This window comes from Vanacampus margaritifer, chromosome 11 (genome assembly GCF_051991255.1).
Source record: "Vanacampus margaritifer isolate UIUO_Vmar chromosome 11, RoL_Vmar_1.0, whole genome shotgun sequence".
Classification (NCBI taxonomy): domain Eukaryota; kingdom Metazoa; phylum Chordata; class Actinopteri; order Syngnathiformes; family Syngnathidae; genus Vanacampus; species Vanacampus margaritifer.
Genome location: NC_135442.1, coordinates 11,103,456 through 11,123,563, shown reverse-complemented (window position 1 = coordinate 11,123,563; position 20,108 = coordinate 11,103,456). Strand labels below are relative to the sequence as shown.

Here is a 20,108-nt window from a genome sequence, read left to right as displayed (position 1 = left end):
GTGAGGTCACTGACTCTCAGCTGAATTCACTTTAAGGCTGACGTGAACAGTGTTGGACTCCTTTCTTAGTTTTTTTTTTTTTTTTTTTTGTCTTCTATCATTGGTCCTTCAGAAACTGAAAATTTAAACTCCAAAATAAATGATAATGGGTTGTAACAGTGAGTGCCTCCAATTTAAACAATACCTATAACAATATCTATCATGAGTAGTGCTGTCACTATTGAATATTTTTAGAATCGATTAATTGACTAATCGTACCCATTAAAAAATCTCTCTCTCTCTCTCTCTCTCTCTCTCTCTCTCTCTCTCTCTCTCTCTCTCTCTCTCTCTCTTCCTGTAACCTACAGTCCTCTTCATTCTATTAGTTTGACGTAGCGAGACTGTGGACCGATGCATATCACACTAACAGGCAATGATGATGGGTCTAAGCGTGAGTGTAAACACAGCCGGTTTGAGAGGGGTGATATCACTGTGTGAAGTATGTGCGACGGGGTGCGTTGAAAGGGTGAGCTGCTGACAGGGCAGCCTTGAATCGAGGCTTTCTTCTTTTGCACAGATGGGGAAACCATATCACTTGGAGCTGAATAAAAGAGAAAAAAAAAGCAACAACAACAAAACAGATGAATGACGGGGTTCGTTTGAATGTGGCACACATGTTAAACTTTGTGCTTGTGCAGTAACCAAGTAATCTTTTTGTAATTTGTGTTTTAAAGGATATTCTACTATAACTAGAGTAGACAGTTGTACTAAAATACAGTTCAACACAGGTTATTCTTAGATGCTGATAGCCTCCTTAGTTGGTATACTGTAACTTACATGGCGGGCTAATGCTCACATTCGATGGTGCTCTTCACAGATGACAGCAACCTAATCAAACTCTATGATTGCCCCCATAATTAAGAACAAATCTGCACATTTCAGAGTGGCCTTTTATTGTGGCCAACCTAAGGCACACCTGTGCAATAATCAAGCTGTCTAATCAGCATCTTGATATGCCACACTTGCGAGGTGGGATGGATTATCTTGACAAAGGAGAAATGCTTACTAACACAGATTTATGAACAATATTTGAGAGAAATGGCCTTTTGAGTATGTAGAAAAAGTTTTTAGATCTTTGAGTTTAACTCACGAAAAATGAGAGCGACAACACACGTGTTGCATTTATATTTTTGTTCAGTGTAGTTTGAGGGGGTTCAAGTACAATGAGTGTTCCTGTTATGGTCTGTGGATTGTCTGTGTGATGAGAATATTGATTTATTGTTGAAATGCATCAGCTTATCTTCGAGGGTGTCTTTCCAACACATAAAAATATTAACAATATAAAAAATAATGTTGCAGTGTTCTTTTCTGTGGGTCTGCTTGTCTTCTGCTGTGTTGATCAGTTTCTCCTCTCCTGAACAGTCATCCATAAATTCATGCTTGTAGTCACTGTGGATGTTTGGATAGCTTACAACAAAATGTCACAGGTTTTTCTACATACTGTAGGTTCAAGGGCATACACAATACAAAAGGTTGTTCTTTTCTTCCGGCTTGAATGCATACTTGAATGAATGCATATTGATGAGGGAAAAAAATCAATTCATAATTTTTGATGAAGGACACCTGATTTTCTAAGAATTCTATAATGCAGTTTTTCCATTAGAAGATATCCCTTTTTATTATGGTCAGTTACTTGTTGTAGGCACATGAGGAAATGAAGTTTTAAAAAAAAAACACTGGCAAATGTTAATTTATGATGGTGTGAGTTAATGAGGCGTTGAGGAAAATGTATTGGTTTCCAAATGAACATTAAAAGAATTGAGACATCTCAATGGGAAATATACTTATTATGATTGCTGATAGCAATTAAAGCAGGTAATCAGAAGCAAAACGTATTTGGAAGCAATTCATCCACTTTATGAGCTTGTTTCAGTGCAGTAGGAAATCACGTTGCTTCTCTGAGCGGCAAAACTCAGTTAAGTAAAAAAAAAAAAAAAAAAAGTAGAAGAAGAAAAAACAGGGTAACCTGGTTTCCATTTAAATACACAAATTCTAGTTCTCCTAGAAACATATGAGATGACTGTTAATTTGTGTGTTGTTAGAAACCCAGTTTGAAATAGTTGGAATGGTGAAGCTGTCATTAAAGTACAGAGTAAAATGTCAGCAGATGTGGCAGTTAAGTATGACAACATGCTCCATGTCTGCATTTGTGTAAATGATCTTCAATAAAATAACATTTTTGCTCATGTTTTTAAATTGATTAGCCAAGAAAGTAAACATATCATTTGAATGTTGTATTTATTTTTGGTTTATGTGGTTAGTCTGGCTTAGTGGGTTAAAGACTCTAAATTGTGCATAGGCATGAATGTAAGTGTCGTTTGTTTAAATGTGCCCTGATTGATTGATGGTTGGTTGTTGCTTTAGTGTTGGATGTTTTGTTTTTAAACAAAACAACCGTTTTTTTCCTTTTCTTCAAATAGGCCTTAAGTTCAATTTACCGGTATACCATACTTAAAAAACTTAAATTTCAAGTCTGAGAATGTTTGAACACCAACATAATAGTCAGTGTGCACCATCATGCTGCTTTCTTTATCATCATCTTAACATACAGTAATATGTAATTCATTTGAATATCAGTAGTCATCAACAGTCTAGTTCCTATTTTTTCTCTAACTAAAATTGAAACTAAAAATGAATTCATCTTGCCTTTAACCTCTAGCTGAATATAGCAAATTTTTGAAAAAAATAAAAATAATCCTGTGGTACACTTCACACAATAAAACCTGCTGTTTTAATAGATTGCCCTACTCTTCTTGGCATGACTGCCCAAATAAATGTTGTACCATCTGTCATTGCGATGTGTCACTCTAAAACCGATGATTTGTTTGCCGAAATCGAGGAGCCATTACGTTGGTGGGCCACGGTGAAAGGAATTGCGAAACCATGAGCAGTTAATTCAAAACATGTTAGATCTCTTTACTCAATGGGCCCAATCAAACGTGCGCCACAGAAAAAGTGAAATATGCTTACCACTGGGTGGTAGATGCTAATGCTTTCAATTAGCACGGTCGCTGTTGTGCCAACCAACAGATGTGATGTTTACATGACTCATCTCAATAACATCGGTGAACAAATTTGGTGTTTGGTAATCTTGTTAAAATCAGGTGATCGTTAATTGCGACATCATGATATAACGTATAATTTGAAGTTGAGATATTTTGGTGGTGATGTGAGAACAGACAAGAAGGCGTTTGGGGAGTCTTTCCGTTGGCACTGCAGGATCATGAGAGTTTTATTGCAGTTTCCAGTGCAAAGAATATGATGTCATCTCATCATCATGTGTTGCGCTTGCAGTATGAGAACTCACACCCGGTTCGACAGCTGAGTTTGAAATGAGGAGAGTTATTCCCAAGATAAACAAACTCAAGAAAAAATATAAGACTTAGTATGTATTATTTTTCATTTTATTAATAAATTGATTCTGTTAAAAATATAAGACTTCTTTCTTATTGCTCGACAGATTCAACATAACACATAATTTCCCTTTTCTCATAAGGCAGGGGTGGGGATCCTTTGACCCATCACTTTTTTTGTTTTAAATAAAGTCTTCCAAAAAGAAAACAATAATATTTATCACTATAAATGTATTGTTTCTTTTTAGAATTGTATGGCGGGCCGAATCAAATGCTCCATTGGGCCAGTAGGTTCCCCGCCCCTGTCAGAAGGAAACTCAACACTCTCAAAAAGTCTTTACAATATCAATAACTTAAAATGAAAATCATAAAAATAAAAATAAAATATTGCAATGAGCTGCTATCGTGCGCAGATGTGAAATAACACCCTTTTTTATCAATCATCACAATAATGACAAAGATACACTTTGTCTGGCAAACACATTTTCAAATGTCTTCAAACCTTATCACACTGCTGCATTAATTGTGAGAAGACGCAGGCAAGCATATCATTCAAAATCAAATTGAGAAGATGAGCAGTCCCCAAGGAAAATACTTTTAGATGATGAATTTCTACTGCGTTTGAATTACACATTAAAAATTAATATTTGTCCAAAGCATTTTAAATTTAGACCAGTGAAGCACCATGTTTGAACTTTTGCATTGTTAAATTTGGCAGCTAGTGAGTTGGAAACTGTGCAAAATGTAGTGTGTTGCACATCATAAAATAAGAAATATTTGAACTTGAGCACCATTTTGAAATGAGTTTTAGTCATATCATAATGACAAGGCACATTTAGTAAATGGTTGTGTGTATAAACAAAAAACCTTGACTGATACAAAACACTGAAACTGACTTCGGACAAACACACAAAGACTCTATTGTATTGGAGTCTTCAACATTGATAATATCTCAACAATGCTTTGCAGTTCCTTTGGGCATGAGGGACATTAAATTAAGTCAGCAAAAGGTGCCGTGTACATGTTCGTTACCTCATTATATAACATGCAGGTATGTCGTCTTGGTGTCCACCCCTATCACATTTTTGGCTGTGCACCTGTAAAATCCCGTGTCCCGACTCGACGGTTTCTGTATCACCAGAGAACCTCGAGGACTGAGATAACGGTTACCATAGATACGAGCCTGGCCCAGCACCCTCAGCTGTGTCATGTCTGGCGTTTCCCAGGTAACCATTGCCCGGGGAGTTGCTATGGTGAGGCAGGGCAGCTCCACTGCGACACCAGGACGTGTGTAGGTCACAGGTGAAGGTCCTGTTGTGATGCGCGGGGGATAGGCGATGATGATGACGGGAACCGTGACGAGTGAAACCAAGGACGTATCAGGGCTCGTGGACCTGCAGGTATAAGTGCCTCGGTCAAACACGGATGCCTGTTGGATCACCAGCGTCCCATCCTCTTGGACTAAATACCGGCCAGAATCCCCGCTCTCACCCCTGGACAGGACCTTGCCACTGGGAAAAGTCCAAGAAAGGGAGCCCACAGAGTGTTTGGGGGCTTGAGAAGAAGAGCAAGGTAGGCGAAGAGTCTCTCCATTTGTAATGCTCATCAAAGAAGCAGTTTGAGTGCTCACTGCTGGTGCTGAGATGGCAGAGGGTGAGGGAGGGCCGACTGGATCAGCGGCTACCAACGAAGATGGCCCACTCGGTAGCGTTTTTTGAGAAACAGGAATTGGGGGATGCGGCACCACAGGCAACAACTGTCCCGTTTGAGAAGCTTGTTGCGCAGCTGCCGAGCGAGATGCCACAGACGAAAGCGGGCGGGATGCTTCTTGCGGCTCTGAGACCTCCAGCTCGACTTGAATCCTTGTCTCACCTTTTTCGCCACTCACCACGCACACCAAAGTACCGCTGTCGCTCAACCGCGCGGCCCGAAGCTCCAGCGTACCGTTTCGGTGCACCGTGAGCCGGCTGCCATAGTACGGAGCTGGTAGCACACCATTACCAGGCAAATACCAGGTTAAGGGAGGGGATCCATGAGACGGGCACGGCAACAGAACAGTTTGGCCTTTCATTATGCGCTGCTTTCCCGTTGTTACCACACCCACAAGTTTGTTAGAGGTGCTACTGGTGCCTGCGCTGGTAGCACTGCTCCTATTTTTGTCATTGGTCACTCCCGAGTTACCTCTGACCCAACTTACTCGACCATCGCCGTTCTTAGTAACACTGCTTGTAAACATGGCATTTCTAGAAACGGTGGTATCCCTACTGGGATTTGCATCGTTAGCCGTTTCCGCTGCGACTTCGTTGCTTCTTGCACCAAGATTGCTTGCATCACCTGCTTCTCTAATTGAACTATGACCGTTTCTTATCAGACTATGCAAAGTTCCATGTGCATTTCTATTCATGGTTCCACTGTTACTTGCTTGGATGCCTGTATTTGCACCTCTGTTCACACCAATGCTGACAACACGACCAAGCTGGGTTGTGATTCCACTATTAGGCTTTTTGAATCCATTTTCACTATCACTCCTGGGGACTGGATTAAGAACCATTCCATTGATTATTCTTATCCGACCATTGTTGGCACCATAGCCATTGTTTCCATTATTAGGTACGTCCACTTCGAGGCCTACTACCATGTTTCGTTCACCAGCTGAGTTGCTTGCTCGACATGTATAGTTTCCTGTGTCAATCTTCTGTGCTTGACGCACCTCCAGAGTTCCAGGAGAAGCCACCGCAACTCGGTCGGAATAAAAACCAGAACTGGCTGGGATGACACGATGTGCTGGGGAGAACCAGGTGACTGTTGGTGGGGGATCCCCAGTTGCCTGGCAGCGAATGACCGCTGTAGCTCCCTGACGCACTTTAATAACTTGGTAACTTTTGTCATCATCGAAGGTAGGTGGAGCTGTCATCATGACCTTGACATGAACCTGAAGGGAAATATTTTGAACGAAAACATCTTTAATAAAAATAAAAAAAAGAAGAAGGAAGTATTTAAAAAAACATTTTTTTTTACTTCAGCTTCAACTTTACCTTCATGGTATCTTGACCTCCTTGATTCTCAGCATAACAAGTGTACTCGCCTTCCTCTCCCCTGCCCACTGCTGGAACCAGCAATGTTCCATTATGGAAAACGACAAGCCTGCGTCCCCGCCCTGCTCTTTCTTCGCCTTGCAACACACTGTTCACCATGGTCCCATCTGGTAGACTCCAACTGACTGCCGGGTCTGGTAATCCTGATGCCAAACAGTCCACCTGCAATGACCAAAGTGTAAAAGTCTACTAATGGAATCAATTCTTTGTAGAAGGTAATGTGGACATGTGGTGAATCATTTTTGAAACATTGTCACTTGACTCACACCCCGTGCAATTCAATGTACATACATGTAAACTGAATTAGAAACTAATAGAAACAAGCTGCTGCGGTAATTTGATATCCTCTCTCTTGCATGTCACCTCACCTTTTTCAGAAAGCTGCTAAATAGCTGTTAAATATTCACCGTCAACCATGAAAGCTGACTGATGAAGCAGTGTGGCACACTGCATGGTTGGGGAACTCGGCAGTAATAGAAAATTAAATGTTCTCAAAATCATTATGTACTAGAAAATAAACATTTCACAGAACAGTCGCAGAACCAGCCTAGCAATCAGCCCCCCCACTTCTGGCTTTAACCAAAGATATCTAAAGCATCTTAAATCTGATACAACTATAATTGAATAAAGTTCTTGTTTCCAAATCCATGAAAGTTTGAAGATTGGTTTAAGACTATACTGATTAGATCACCGACCTCAGTCACTTGGGACATTTTGTGTCATAAATCTAATCAGTGGATTTCTTTGACGCTGATAAATAATCCCTCAAAGCTTGCAGGATGTCATTTGAGCATCGACCTATTCTTGTGTAGTCCGAGACAGTCTGATTGAAGCTTAACATTTTTGTATATTGAGGTACCTTCAGTGCCTTTCCAAATGACACCATCTGATTGAAAGGCTGCTTGGGCTCAATCTTTGCAGGCTTGATCACCACGGACACACGCAGGAGGCGATAATCGTCAGCGACTTTGTTGCGTGCAATGCAAAGGTAGTCTCCGACATCCAGCTCTGTCACTGACTGAACGGACAGTGTGCCATTTTGGTGCACCTTCAGACGTTGGTCGAAACTTCAGTTTGAACAGATGATAAAGACAGAGTGAGACGCAATAAGGATGCACCACTAGTACAATTATACACAGATTCTGCCCTCATACCTGAAATGCATATCAACCAGTTTTCTGCTGGGGGTCCTCCAAATGATGATGGGGGGTGGGTTGCCCGTTACAGAGCAGTGGAGCTGCAGATTATCCCCATAGGACACAGCAGTGACAGGGGGCGAGGTTGAGACAATTCGGGCTTTGCTGAATGGAGAGACTGGCAAAGAGTGTACAATAACTGAAGCTCTGCTTTTATCAGACGTGTGAGAGGGGTGTGTGGTGTTATGTGTGGCCATAGACATTTGTGTCAAGTTAGTCAGCTGTGAGGGCGAGGTGATGATTGTTCTATTGATTTTAGAGGCTGAGTCAGCATAAGCGGACTGATGAGGGTAAAATGGGGATTTGGGACTGAGAGGGGTCAATCTGGCAGAGTCAAGCGGCTTTGACTGGAAGCCAGGATGGGGCGAAGATCTGTTTTTCAGAAGAGGCGATGAAAGTGACATGTTTTTTGTATCTCTTGTCACTTCTCCTTGTTGTGCCTCTTCTTTAATTTCCACCCTCACAGTCCTCTTATCAGTTCCAACTGCATTAAAAGAAGTGCACTCATAACTCCCCACATCCTTAGGCCCAATCTTTCGAATATGCAGGGTCCCGTTTGGCAACACAAAAAGGTTACCATGGAGAAATTGGGATGGACGAACTAGAGCCCCATCTGGGACACGCCATCGCAAATTTGGTGGTGGGGCCCCTCTGGCAGTGCAGTGAGCATAAAAAGGTCCTCCCTGAGCCAATAGAAGGCTTTCCTCTCTTGGTTGCTGTATCACCGGGGGAAACGACGACACGTGTAAGCGCACCGAAGCACTGGCAGCCCCAGCTGAGTTGGAGGCCACGCAGCGATATGCCCCCCGGTCACTTGGTAATGTTGATGAAATGTGGAGGGTTCCATTTGAGTCCATGCTGATTCGATTGCTGGAGTTAGCCATGGAGGTCAGGACAGCACGGTTCGGAAGAACCCAAGAGAGCAGAGGAGTCGGAACACCGCTGGCCTGGCATTCCAGGTGGACCTCTCCGCCTTGATGAATCGTGGCTTCTCTATAGCTTGCCAGCTGCATTCGAGGCGGGCGCGTCCACACTTCCAGGGTGGTTAGCAGCCTTGTCATGTTAAGACAAAACATTTTCAGTTTATAACACATTCTTCATCTAAAGTATGGTGCATTGATATTCATAACTTGAGTGGCCTCACCTGTCACGACCCAGGAAGTTGTGTGCACTGCAAATGTATGTGCCCCTGTCCTGGAGCTGTACATTTTGGATAACAAGGGTACCATTTGCCAGAACCTCAAACCGCTGAGCCCTGGAATGAACAGACATCACCGCTCCTGAGACACAAAGATCCAGACAAACCATCAGAAGGGGCAAATTGGCAGAAATTTTGAGCAGATAGAAAAAACGTAGACATTATCAGCCAATTGTGCAATGATAATGTAATCCGTGTTCAATGTTCAATGTTCTTTTTTGTTTTAGTTCCTTGTTACTGTAATACTGGTGTGGCTCAAACTACCGGAGACAAATTGCTTGTGTGTTTTTACATACTTAACCAGTAATAAAGACGATTCTGATTCTGATAACACTGTCCTGTAATCGGTTTTCCTTTTGACATCATGTCAGCCGTGAATGGATAAATAAAAAAAATAACAGCTAGAGGTGGCATAAGAATTTTTCACAATACTGTTCACATACATGTATGTCATTGCGCACAAGGTCAACCATAATACATTGTATTAGCCAGTCTGAGACATTTGGTTGTTGTAAGTATATTAATTTAAATGTGTGACTGCAGGAAGTCTTTATTTTTTCTGCTCCAGTGACAAAATCTGCAGCTGTGTACATGACATTTAAATTACTTTTTGTTTCTGGAAATGGAAAACATACAGTAGGTTTGTCTGTTCCAAGGAGGTCCACACTATTTGCTGAGGTTTATATATCAGCACACAAATCAGATTCAACAAGTCTGCAGAGAGATGTTCGACATGAATGTAATGTGAAGATAAGACTGGCCTCATTTCCATATAAATTCATTGTGTGTTTTGCCTATATATGTATGCTGGGCCAAATGTGTGCATATCTGTTACACTGCATGCACCTGTGGCAACCTTGGTCCATGTGATGGAGGGCTTTGGCTCGCCTTGAGCCTCACAAGTCAGCCTGGCAACATTTCCTGCTGGGAACGACATCGTTCTGATATGCGGGTCTGCAATCCTTGGCCTGGATCTTAAAGCTGGAGACTGCTGGGATTTTTTTTCATCAAACATAAGATAGAAAAATAAATGTTAACAGTCCCTTGGACATCTGAAGACAAAACCTACTCCTCTGTTAAAAAAAACTGCAGACAATGAAAAGATTACAAACCTAAATTAGAATTAAAGCACTAATAAAAATTGGTAATCTTTTCAGCAAAATATTGATAATTTCATCACTTCCGTGTAATATTACAATCACAGTTATTTCAGATTGATATCTGATCAACAATGGGCTCATCACACTGGATTGCACAGATTTGTAAATGAATTAGCGTCTGATTGCTATAAATCCAGTGGGATTAGACGCCCAAACACATAATGCTGTTACTAATAGAGCATGTGTTTTTCATCTCTGCTTTTGAAACGACTCTGGCGAAGCTCAGAAAAATCCTTCAAATTGGAGAAATGCCATAAACATCCCTTAGGTTTAACAACAGGCCATGTGATCAGAGATTAGACTATTTTCAGATCTATTATGCATTTTCGGCTAAGCTTTTTGCCCCAGGTCTTGCACATTTGAGTGAGTGTGAATGCAAATAACAGTTTCACTGGCATGCACCAACACAAATACATTTTAAGAATACTCTTAAAGAAATATCAAACTTTCTAAATGACTGCAAATGAAGACTAAAAAAAGCTTTGTGAATATATTAGCAGTATGTTGGCTTTAAATCACATTTGGGTTATAGACTTTTGTAATTTATTAAGACTCACCCGTGGGTCGGCAGGAAGAGGAGATGGAGACCACTGTGGCCTGCTGCTGTGTGAATCTGGAATGAAATTAGCTCCAGGGTATCTCCAGTCAGTTGGGGGTCGACTCTGGTGTGGAGCGCCAGACGCAGGCCTCCCCTTGGGGCTGACCTGGCCGATGTTTGGCCTTTCTTTGAATGACGCAGCAGTACTTGATGCTGCTGTTGTTGTTAGGGTGGTAGACATAAAAGGTGCACTGGGTGTAGTGTCGCTCTTAGGAATTTTGGATGGGTTGGCACTTTTTCTATAAATAGGAGAACTAGTTTCTGAAGTAGTAAGCGCAGGGATGGTAGTTGAGGGAATATCTTTGAATGGATCTGCATTATTTGTCCTAATGAAACTAGTAGTAGGTGAGAGGGTAGTTGATGGGTAAGTAACAGTTGTAGAAGACGTAGATGTAAGAGTTGAATATTTAGTGGCACTTTGAGTAGTTTGATACATGGAGGGAATTATGGGAGGTAAAGTCAATGGAATTGGGTTTGCAGTCATAAGAGTAAATGTAGTTGATGTTGGAAGTGTGTCGTCAAAAGTTGCAACAGATATGCCACCAGTAGAAACGCTGACACGATTATTTGTAAGACTGATTGAAGGGGTTGTTGTCAAGGAAACAGTGGAGGAGAGGGTGGCCGGGAGAGGGGTGGAGAATTGAGATTCATTCGGGATGTCCAACAAATTATTTTCCAGCCCTTCACCCTTTTCGCCTGAGGGTCCATCATCATTTAGGCTCCAGGTTGTTTGTGTGTTTGTGTAGGCGTCAAAAGAGTCTGTGGTCGCCGGTGTTTGTGATTTAAAAACAGCTGACTCTGCACTGTCTGGTATGTTGCCTGAATGAGTCATCACATCTGTATTTGTCTCTGTGTCGTAGGGGGCTAATGAAGTGGGGGAGGAAGGAGTCGGTGCAGGCAACTCAGATGTTGAAGTGGTGATCCCAACAGTGGTAGGAACAGAAGACGGTGGAGGATTTACTATCTCAATATTTGATGTTGAAAAAGGAGTTTCAATATCCTCAATATTTTCAGGTATAGTTGGTAGGGATGTGGTTGTCACCAGTTGAGTGATGGTAGTTTCAGGCACCACAGTTTTTGGCATCGGGTTGAGATGATCAATTAGAGGTCGACGTGGTGTCATAGGTCGCCCCCTCGTCCTGTTGTTGACCCGTCTCCTCTGCCCGATCCTTCTGCGAGAGTTCCAAGGGCTTTGTGGCGGTGCATTTGGGACTAAATTAGGCATTGGTCCCATCTGTGGTTTTGAAGGTCTCACTCTTGAAGAGGTGGGCTTTGCTTCCTGCTCCTCTCTACTAGTTGCATCTGGGTCAATTTCATTAGTTCCGAATGTTGTCATGGAGCTGCCAAGGTCTGTCTGTATCGTTGTTTGTGGTGGTGTCACATTCTCAGTCTCAATATCATGTATCCAGGACTCTTGACTCTCAGTGCCTGTTTTTGATTCAGTCTTTGCTTGCGTTGTGACTGCTACTGTGTGAGTGGGGTAAATGGGCTGGAAACTTTCCTCTCGCAGAACAGCGTCATCAACTGATGAACCCTCCATTTCCGATCCATCTGCTCCTTCTGTGTCTGTATTATCACCACCCCCTTGACTTTCACTGTCTTCATCTCCCCTCAATGGTTTAGCCGTGGGCTTTTCTGTTACGATGTCCTCACTATTGTTTGCGGCTGTCTTCTGGCGTATCTTTGCCAGTAGGTCAGCCCATTTGAGTGGGTCAATTTTTTGTTTGTGTGTGGTGTAACGATTTCTTCTCTGCTCAGGTGATTGTGGCCTCCCTCCTCTTCTCAAGGGACCTTCTCTCAAAGGCCCTCGTCTTAAGGGCTTCTGGACTTGAATTTTTCTATTTGAAGGTTGTTGAATACGACTTTGTTTCCTGTGGATTACAATGGTTCTCTGTTCTTCTTCATCTAAATCTCCCGATCCTTCTTCTATTTGACGGAATAATGGCGCTCTTATCTTTGTTGATCGCCCAGAGGCTGATTGTGGCCCCACTGGAGCATCTCCAAGTGGCTGAGTCTTCCTTGGATTTATTTCTAGGTTAATGGACACTGAAGCACTACCATACTGGTTGACAGCGACACAACGATAATGACCAGCATCTCTCAGTGAGGGGTTTGGAAAAAAGAGACTCCCATTTGATTGAAGAGTAAATCCACTTAATATTGGTAATCCATTGTGTACTATATTCCCATTTGGTAACATCCAAAATGTCTGTGGTTCTGGTGAACCAGAAGCTTTGCAGGACAGGCTAGCAGGCTGTCCAACTCTCCCCGTGACAGGAGGTCCGACTTGCTCACCTGTTGGTGGGGCAGAGGACCCCTCTACTACCAGACGCAGTGGTAGAACATCTGAATCTTTGCCAATCTGGGCTACACAGTAGTAAATCCCTGCATCTGAGCGCTCAACATTCTGTAATAGTAGACGAGAGCCAGAGACCTGAATCCTACCATCTTGACTACTGAATGGCGAGTTAAGTTTGGATCCATCTGGAAGAATCCATTTTACTTTGGGGTAACTCGAACTTAGAAGAGAGCAGGAGAGCTCCAGCCTGGCGCCAGCGGCTGCTGTTACTGCTGTGGTGGTTTGGTTAGTCAAAATGAGTACCCATGGGTGAGAAGCAGTAGTAGACATTGCAGGTCTTGTAGTGGGGTCAGGATGAGCAGAAACTCTTGTAGAATAGATAAGGCTGACTGTGTCTCGGCTGGAATGTGCTCTGTTAAGTTGAATACCAATAGCCGGCTGCATTAACCAATGTGGTCCTGTTGAGATGGAGGCTTTGACTCCAGTGTTATAATACCCCTCTGTCTCTGCTGTCTGTCTGTAGCGGTAGGCCAGTTTTGGAGCTTTATTCAGCATGAGTTCCCTCTCAAGGTGCACTGCAGTCTCACTATAGTAAGCCAGGATCCTCCAAAGACTGTCATAGCTCTCTTTCTCTACGGGGCACTCCAGAGAGAAGGACAGAGCCATGGCAATAGGTGAAGAAGAGGGATGGGAGAGGTCTGGAGCAGGAAACCCATCCTGCGAGTCCGTCGAATGAGTGATATTGCAGCCGAGTACAACGCTGTTCCCCTGTTGATCCGACAGTTCGAGTGAAGCGGCGCCTAAAGGCTCTCTGAAGGATTCACTCGGTAGGATTTCACCGAGTTCAGTTTCGGAAGGTGTATCTTCTCCCCGCAGGGTAATGACAGGGGAGGTGCAGGTCAGATCTTTCTGATCAAGCACGCTCTGACCTTGAAGGGCACTTGGTGCCTCGCATATTGGACACTGAGGACCTCCGGAACATTTCATTAAATCTGGTTGAAAAGACAGACAAAGACAGATGAGAGTGATCCCTTATCCCATATATGATAACGTGCACGTCAAAGCTGTCTGCGTGTGTTGGTAATGCCAAATTTAGCACGCACGCTCTTCTGTACTATTAATTACACTTCATATCACTTACTAATTTGATGCGGTTACTTAATCTGCTCATAAATCGTAAATATGCAAAACCTAATTATTCCATGGCAAGCATTAGCCTTTGTTTCAATGCCTGCACACAATGCTGCCAATATGTATTAGTCACGGGAGGTTAAGTCTGGCATGTCAATGAGAGGCATTTGAAATTCCTGTCTTCTTTAGTGTCTTTGTGAAAATTCCTAAATAGACTGAGAGATTCTGAGAGGTAAAGGGGAGCATGAGATTAAAAGCAGGTGGTGAGGGAGATGTCAAAGGTACATAAAAACACAACCAGATGAATTTAAATGTAAATGTAACTCGTATATCAACCATCAAGCTTTATTTGACATTTTAAAAAGTTGCAAGACACATTAGAGACTAATCAATCATTCAGAAATGGTGTCTTTATGTTTTCATTTATAATGCTAACCCTTTCCTTCTCTCTTTGCCCTCTCCTTAAATTGAATTAATATTGAAGGACAAAAAAAAGAGACACAAACCTGAGTGAACAAAAAGCCAAGCAGGAAACCAACTCATCCTGCAGTCACAGCTCCAGGGATTAGCCTGAAGCGCTAGAGTTTCCAGCATCGATGCAGTCTGCAAGATGGCCTTGGGCAGGGTGCTTAAACTGTTGTTGGACACATCAAGGTGTCTAGAGAGGGGAAAGTTTTTAGATGGCTGTCAGTAAAGAAAATGAAATACAGAGATGCTGCCTCTGAAAATCCTGTCTTTAGTGGCTAGCCCGCGAGGCAAACCTATGTAGCAGCCAATTTACACTCAGTGAAATCACTCCCTTCCATCCTTCGATACTGGCTGAAATGAGGTCTAGTGAGGTTACATTTAAGATGGAGATTCAAACTCCATAAAATACTTAAACGTTGGGGCATGTTTTCCACCAAAATTATATCACTTTTGGGCCCTTTGAACTCAAATGTACAACTGTATATCATGTCTGAATTATGGTAGGTTAATTAAATGCAAAAAAAAAAAAAAGTTGACTCCAAGAGACTACACCTACCGAAGTGTTGAGAAGTAGTATGTGTTGAGTAGTGAAAGTGTGCAGAGAGCGTGGGGATGCAGCTGATGCAGCCTGTTTCCTTGAAGACGGAGCAGACGGAGGCTTGGCAGCTGGAGCAAGGCCCTAGGGTGGATGTACTGGAGGTGGTTGTGATCCAAGTACAGGCGCAGTAGCGAGGTCAGGCCAGAAAAAGTCTGGGATGAAGGGATCTCTGTCAGCTTGTTGTAGCTCAGCTTTAGAATCTGCGGTGGAGGAGGTGGAAATTGAATGATAAATATTACAATGACTAAAGATAAAAGTAAATGTTATGACGAGAAGAGAACGGAAGATGTGATTAGCAAATATTGGGTGAACTTAAAGAATGTACTACTTTAGGTAGCACATTTCTAACAATTTGAAGTATGCCTTCTCGTATTCTCTGCAGTCTTCCTCTTCCAATCATACAGGAAACAATATTTCAAGAGTGTGCATGATGATGAAAACCACCTTGTGGAATTTTTGTAAGGCTTATGGTAAATCGGCTCTCCAGGGAAGCTACTTCCACAAGTGGTAAAGATCCAGCTGCTGACAATTTCAGGCGCACAGAAATATGGATCCTATTATCACAGTATGGCAAATACAGTACAGTGTATACCCACATTTGGCTGAGAGATGAAAGAAACAGCGGCTTGGTGAGCAGCATTGCATCACTGTCACTGCGGGGTCAACAGAAAGTCTTATGCAATGGATTTGTTTGATTCCTGCATGCAGCCACTTTAATAATTAATTATGGTCAGTCAACAAGGTGGTTATAGTTAATGAAAGCTAACAAAACAAAAACTAAAATTGGGGGGAAACATGTTAAATGAAATGAATTAAAAATTGCAATACTTTTGGAAAAAGGACAACTGAAACTATATCTTGTTTCTAATCTAATTGTAGTTATAGCAAAAATGTCTATCGTTTTTGTCTTTGTCAAGTAATATGATGAGCTTTCCAGGGTTCATTTAAAATGTTTTTATTTAGGTATTGCTGTAGATCTCAACAGAAAAAGGAAGGCTAAACAGTCATTTGAGAATTGTAGTTTCCTTTTTTATTTTTATTTTATTTTATTTTTTAACTGAACCAGACTTCTTCCTAGTTCACGGGGAATGCCAAACAGAAGGTGTAATACCGTTATGATTCTACCGGGTGGCTTGTCCATTATTTGGTACCACAAACATTACTCAAATAGTAAAAAAATAAATAATAATAATTCTCTCTGCACCTTTTCTTCAGATTTTCATTCAAATTTATTGGTTACTTAACAGTGGCGTAACATAAATTGTCAGCACCTGGGATGATTTAGGATTTACACTGTAGTTGTTGCAGAGTACAAAAATAGGCCAAAACAAGTCAGTTGTTGAACCAATCATGTTATGTCTGTTTGTTTCATCATCACACGACACCTTTTACATGCACGTAATTTAGAAATGTCAGTCAGTTACAGAAAAAAACTGACTGCATACTGTCATGACTGACAGGGACTCTCAAACAGGTCAGAATTGAGGCAGATGATGTTAATGTGTAACGCTCAAATTAAGATTTCAACTTCTTTCTTTCTTACATTTTTATTTTGTAGACCTCAAACTACAACAATCACCCACCCACAGTTAATGGCCATGCATGTGTTTAAATTGAAGTGCCTTTCTTAATTTTCAACCTCATTCCAAGAATGGTAATTGGTTCAGCAAAAGTCCCATCTTTTTCCCATCCCAGTTCACCTGCAGTGATTTCAGGTCTCGAAACAGTGCATCCGGCAGGTGGTGGATGTCATTGCTGTGCAGCATCAAAAGCTCTAACCTCTGTAGCCCGGCCAGTGAACTGTCATGGATCCTGCTGATGCTGTTGAACCTGTATAGTGGGGAAAAGACACAGTGAATTCATTATTCCACCCAAGCAGCATCTTTTACTTTACAGCGTAACCTCGAGAATCAAACAAATTTGCTCCGACTGACATTGGTTGACTTCCATTTTGTTCTAATTTCAAAACAGATAGGAAATAATGCAAAATGAATGAATTTTAATGGGCACATCCAATTTCATGACGAATCCTCAAAATCGTCATCGGACTTAGCCGCCATGCTCCGCCCACATTAGATGGCGTAGTCAAAAGAGTAGTGAAGGCGAAATGATGCTTCATGAAGCACTGAAGCATTCCAGCCAATTGGTTCAAAGCTTCATGGTGCTTCATTTGCTCTCTGGCGCCTCGGTGTGGTCAAGAAGACTCGGCATACGTGTAAACAGAATGAAATGAGGATATAGGCTAAACAATGACAAGAAGATTAATCAGTAGATGTTGGGTGGTTGATAGCAGAAATTCCCGATCAGGACGTATATGCTTTGCTACAAAAAAGAAAACAACAAAAAAAGTACCAAATGGGTACCAGTCCGCGGTCTGGCGCTTGGGACCACTGTTCTGCAGCAAGTGAACTAGGATTTTGGAGGATTTGTTGTCGTCTGCAGTTGTTTTGACACCCGCTGTCAAACTCTGCAGGTGTGTTTGCACAGTCAACAAAAGCACCATCTGACAATTAGCTTGTGTACATGCGAAGCGTGCAAACTTCGTTACCCCAAGTTGATGCGGCGCGTGTGCGCAGGCAATCCAGGAGGGACGGTGAGCAGGGAGCGGAAAGTGCAGTGGACTTCACTGGCCTGGTAGCAGTTGCAGCTCTTCGGGCAAGACTGGCCCCCGGGAACCAACAGGGCCCAAATTGCCAGCAGCACACCCGCACTTGGATACGTATTCATCTTCAAGGTTAGCGCTGGCTGGCAGGCCAATACAAAAATGAAAAATGAATAATGAATAATAAAATTTTGGTTGGGTGGTTGTTGATTTGTACAGTTGAATTCACAGTTTTAATCAGCGCAAAACATGCCCCCTCTCTGATAGGTAAATTGTTATTGCACCTGTCCTGAAACCACACACAGCTTTGTGCCTGCTAGTGCTAATATTTTTTGCATTCATTATGGCTATTTAAGTAGCTTACCACCACCACAGTTTGGATGTGTAAGTTCATGAATAATGTATCCATTCCATTGTAAAGCGTCTTTGAGTGTCTAGAAAAGCACTATACAAATCGGATGCATTATTAATATTATCCTTCTTATTATTCACACTTAATAAACCTAACATGCATGTTTATGGAATGTGGAAGGAAAATACCCAAAGAAAACAAGCAAGCACGGGGAGAACATGCAAACTCCACACAGGAAGGCCCAGAATCCAAATTCGGACCTTGACAACTTTGATGAAAAGAATTGCTCAACAACCGTGCCTGTACTGTAAATGATGCAATACGAAATATCAACAAACGAAACTGCTTTACAAATACAGGTCATATTTTTTTCCATTATTTGATTAAATAATCAATTAGTGAATTATTAATTGATAATATTAACAAACCTGAATAATTATAATTTTATTATTATGATCAACGGCTCCCCCGCCTACCTAAATGCATGACCAGTTTAAAAATTTAATGTGGCCCAGTGTAACTGTTTTAGACAAATACATTTCTAATAGAAATAGAAACGATGTCAAATGTCCATTCATTCCTTACAACTATGCAAGTTTTGCACTGCATTGAAGTCTTGCAATATGCGCCAAAAGTAATGAAAATCTTACCTTACAGCCCTTTAGTCGGATGGAGTGACTTATCCAGCACAGAATCATTCATTTTCCCGATGTAATGCGTATTTGTAGTCCCACAACCTGCGTGGTTGCTGATTTTTTTTTATTTTTTTTTTTTTGAACGAACGTGATTACGTGCTCTGCTCATCCATTTAAGACGTGAATTAAAAGTCCAACCAAAGTTGTCGCAATAATAAAAGGATTGGAAAAACACAATAAAAGTCTAAATTAGAAACATCCACAACCGCTTTTAAATAGCTTCCACAACTGGCTTCTGTGTGTGCGTGCGTCCCGGGATAAGCTGGAAACTACCGTGTATGTGCGCGCGTGCGTGTGCGCACGACAGTGGTTGTGCGTGGATGTTTGAGTGCAAGAAAAGAGAGTGGGCTAAAGTAAACTTGCAGGGAGGCTCTCACTGGTAAAGGAGGGGCTTGAGTGCACTTCTTTACTGTATCACGTCAACGGGAGTCCCACTGAAAAAGCATGGGAGGGACGTTATCACAAGGAATGCCTTGTTTGTCTCTCTCTTTTTTCTTTCTTTTTTTTTTACATTCAGTTTTTTTCCTGCAGCATTATGCACAGGGCTTATGCAATCATTCTTTGACAAAAATGAATATAAAAAAAATTATATGATCACAATAATCCATCCATTCTGTGTCTTAACCAATACTAGTCTAATAATAGATAGCATTTAGTGCAGGGTTTGAACATTGAACACGTCAATAAAATATAGGTATACTGTAATACATTAATTTATAAATCATGCAGATAATAATGAAGAATAAAACAACAAAAATACACGAAGAATTATTAGAATATATTTAAAATATTTAAATAACTGTGCAATATAAATGAAAAACACCCTTAGCATTCATTGTAAATAGAGCTTTTGAAAATTATTTATGTTTAAAAACAGGAAAGCTAATGTTGTAAAAAAAAGAAATACAATTAAAACAATATGATAATAAAAGTTTATATCAATACATTTATCAGTCCGAATCTGTAACTTGAATAAATATGTAATATATACATAACAGAAAAAAAATGCAAATACATAACAACGTGCATGTGGGCTTGAAAAATTACTTTGTCATTCGAAAATCCGCAACTGTATTTAACAAGTAAGAATATCATATAAAATGTGGAAAATAATGAAATACATTTGTAATATAAAGAAAAGTAAATTGCAAAAAAAAATGCTTAATGAGTAATAACAGTAAATGAATTGATAAAGTAATCAATACCTAAATCAATGTGTAATAATAAACAGCTACACGCTCCTGTTCAAATGGCAGTTTTTAAATCAGATAAAAAAAAGAAAAAGAAAAATAATTTCAAAACTTTTTCCTACCATTAATGTGAC

General features: G+C 41.2%; 1 protein-coding gene across 1 annotated transcript; it reads right to left on the bottom strand.

Annotated features, from left to right (window-relative positions):
• Positions 1-3,353: 3,353 nt before the first annotated feature.
• On the bottom strand, positions 3,354-18,880 carry LOC144060434 (matrix-remodeling-associated protein 5-like). The gene is made up of 15 exons (XM_077579982.1): positions 18,740-18,880; positions 17,684-17,880; positions 16,836-16,965; positions 15,094-15,335; positions 14,576-14,727; positions 11,933-13,930; positions 11,437-11,893; positions 10,599-10,974; positions 9,728-9,869; positions 8,828-8,963; positions 8,122-8,736; positions 7,642-7,791; positions 7,347-7,554; positions 6,428-6,649; positions 3,354-6,324 (listed from the first exon to the last, which is right to left on the bottom strand). Exons 1-15 carry the CDS (start codon positions 18,785-18,787, stop codon positions 4,429-4,431), a joined length of 6,969 nt encoding a protein of 2,322 aa, XP_077436108.1. The 5' UTR covers positions 18,788-18,880; the 3' UTR covers positions 3,354-4,428.
• Positions 18,881-20,108: the final 1,228 nt, after the last annotated feature.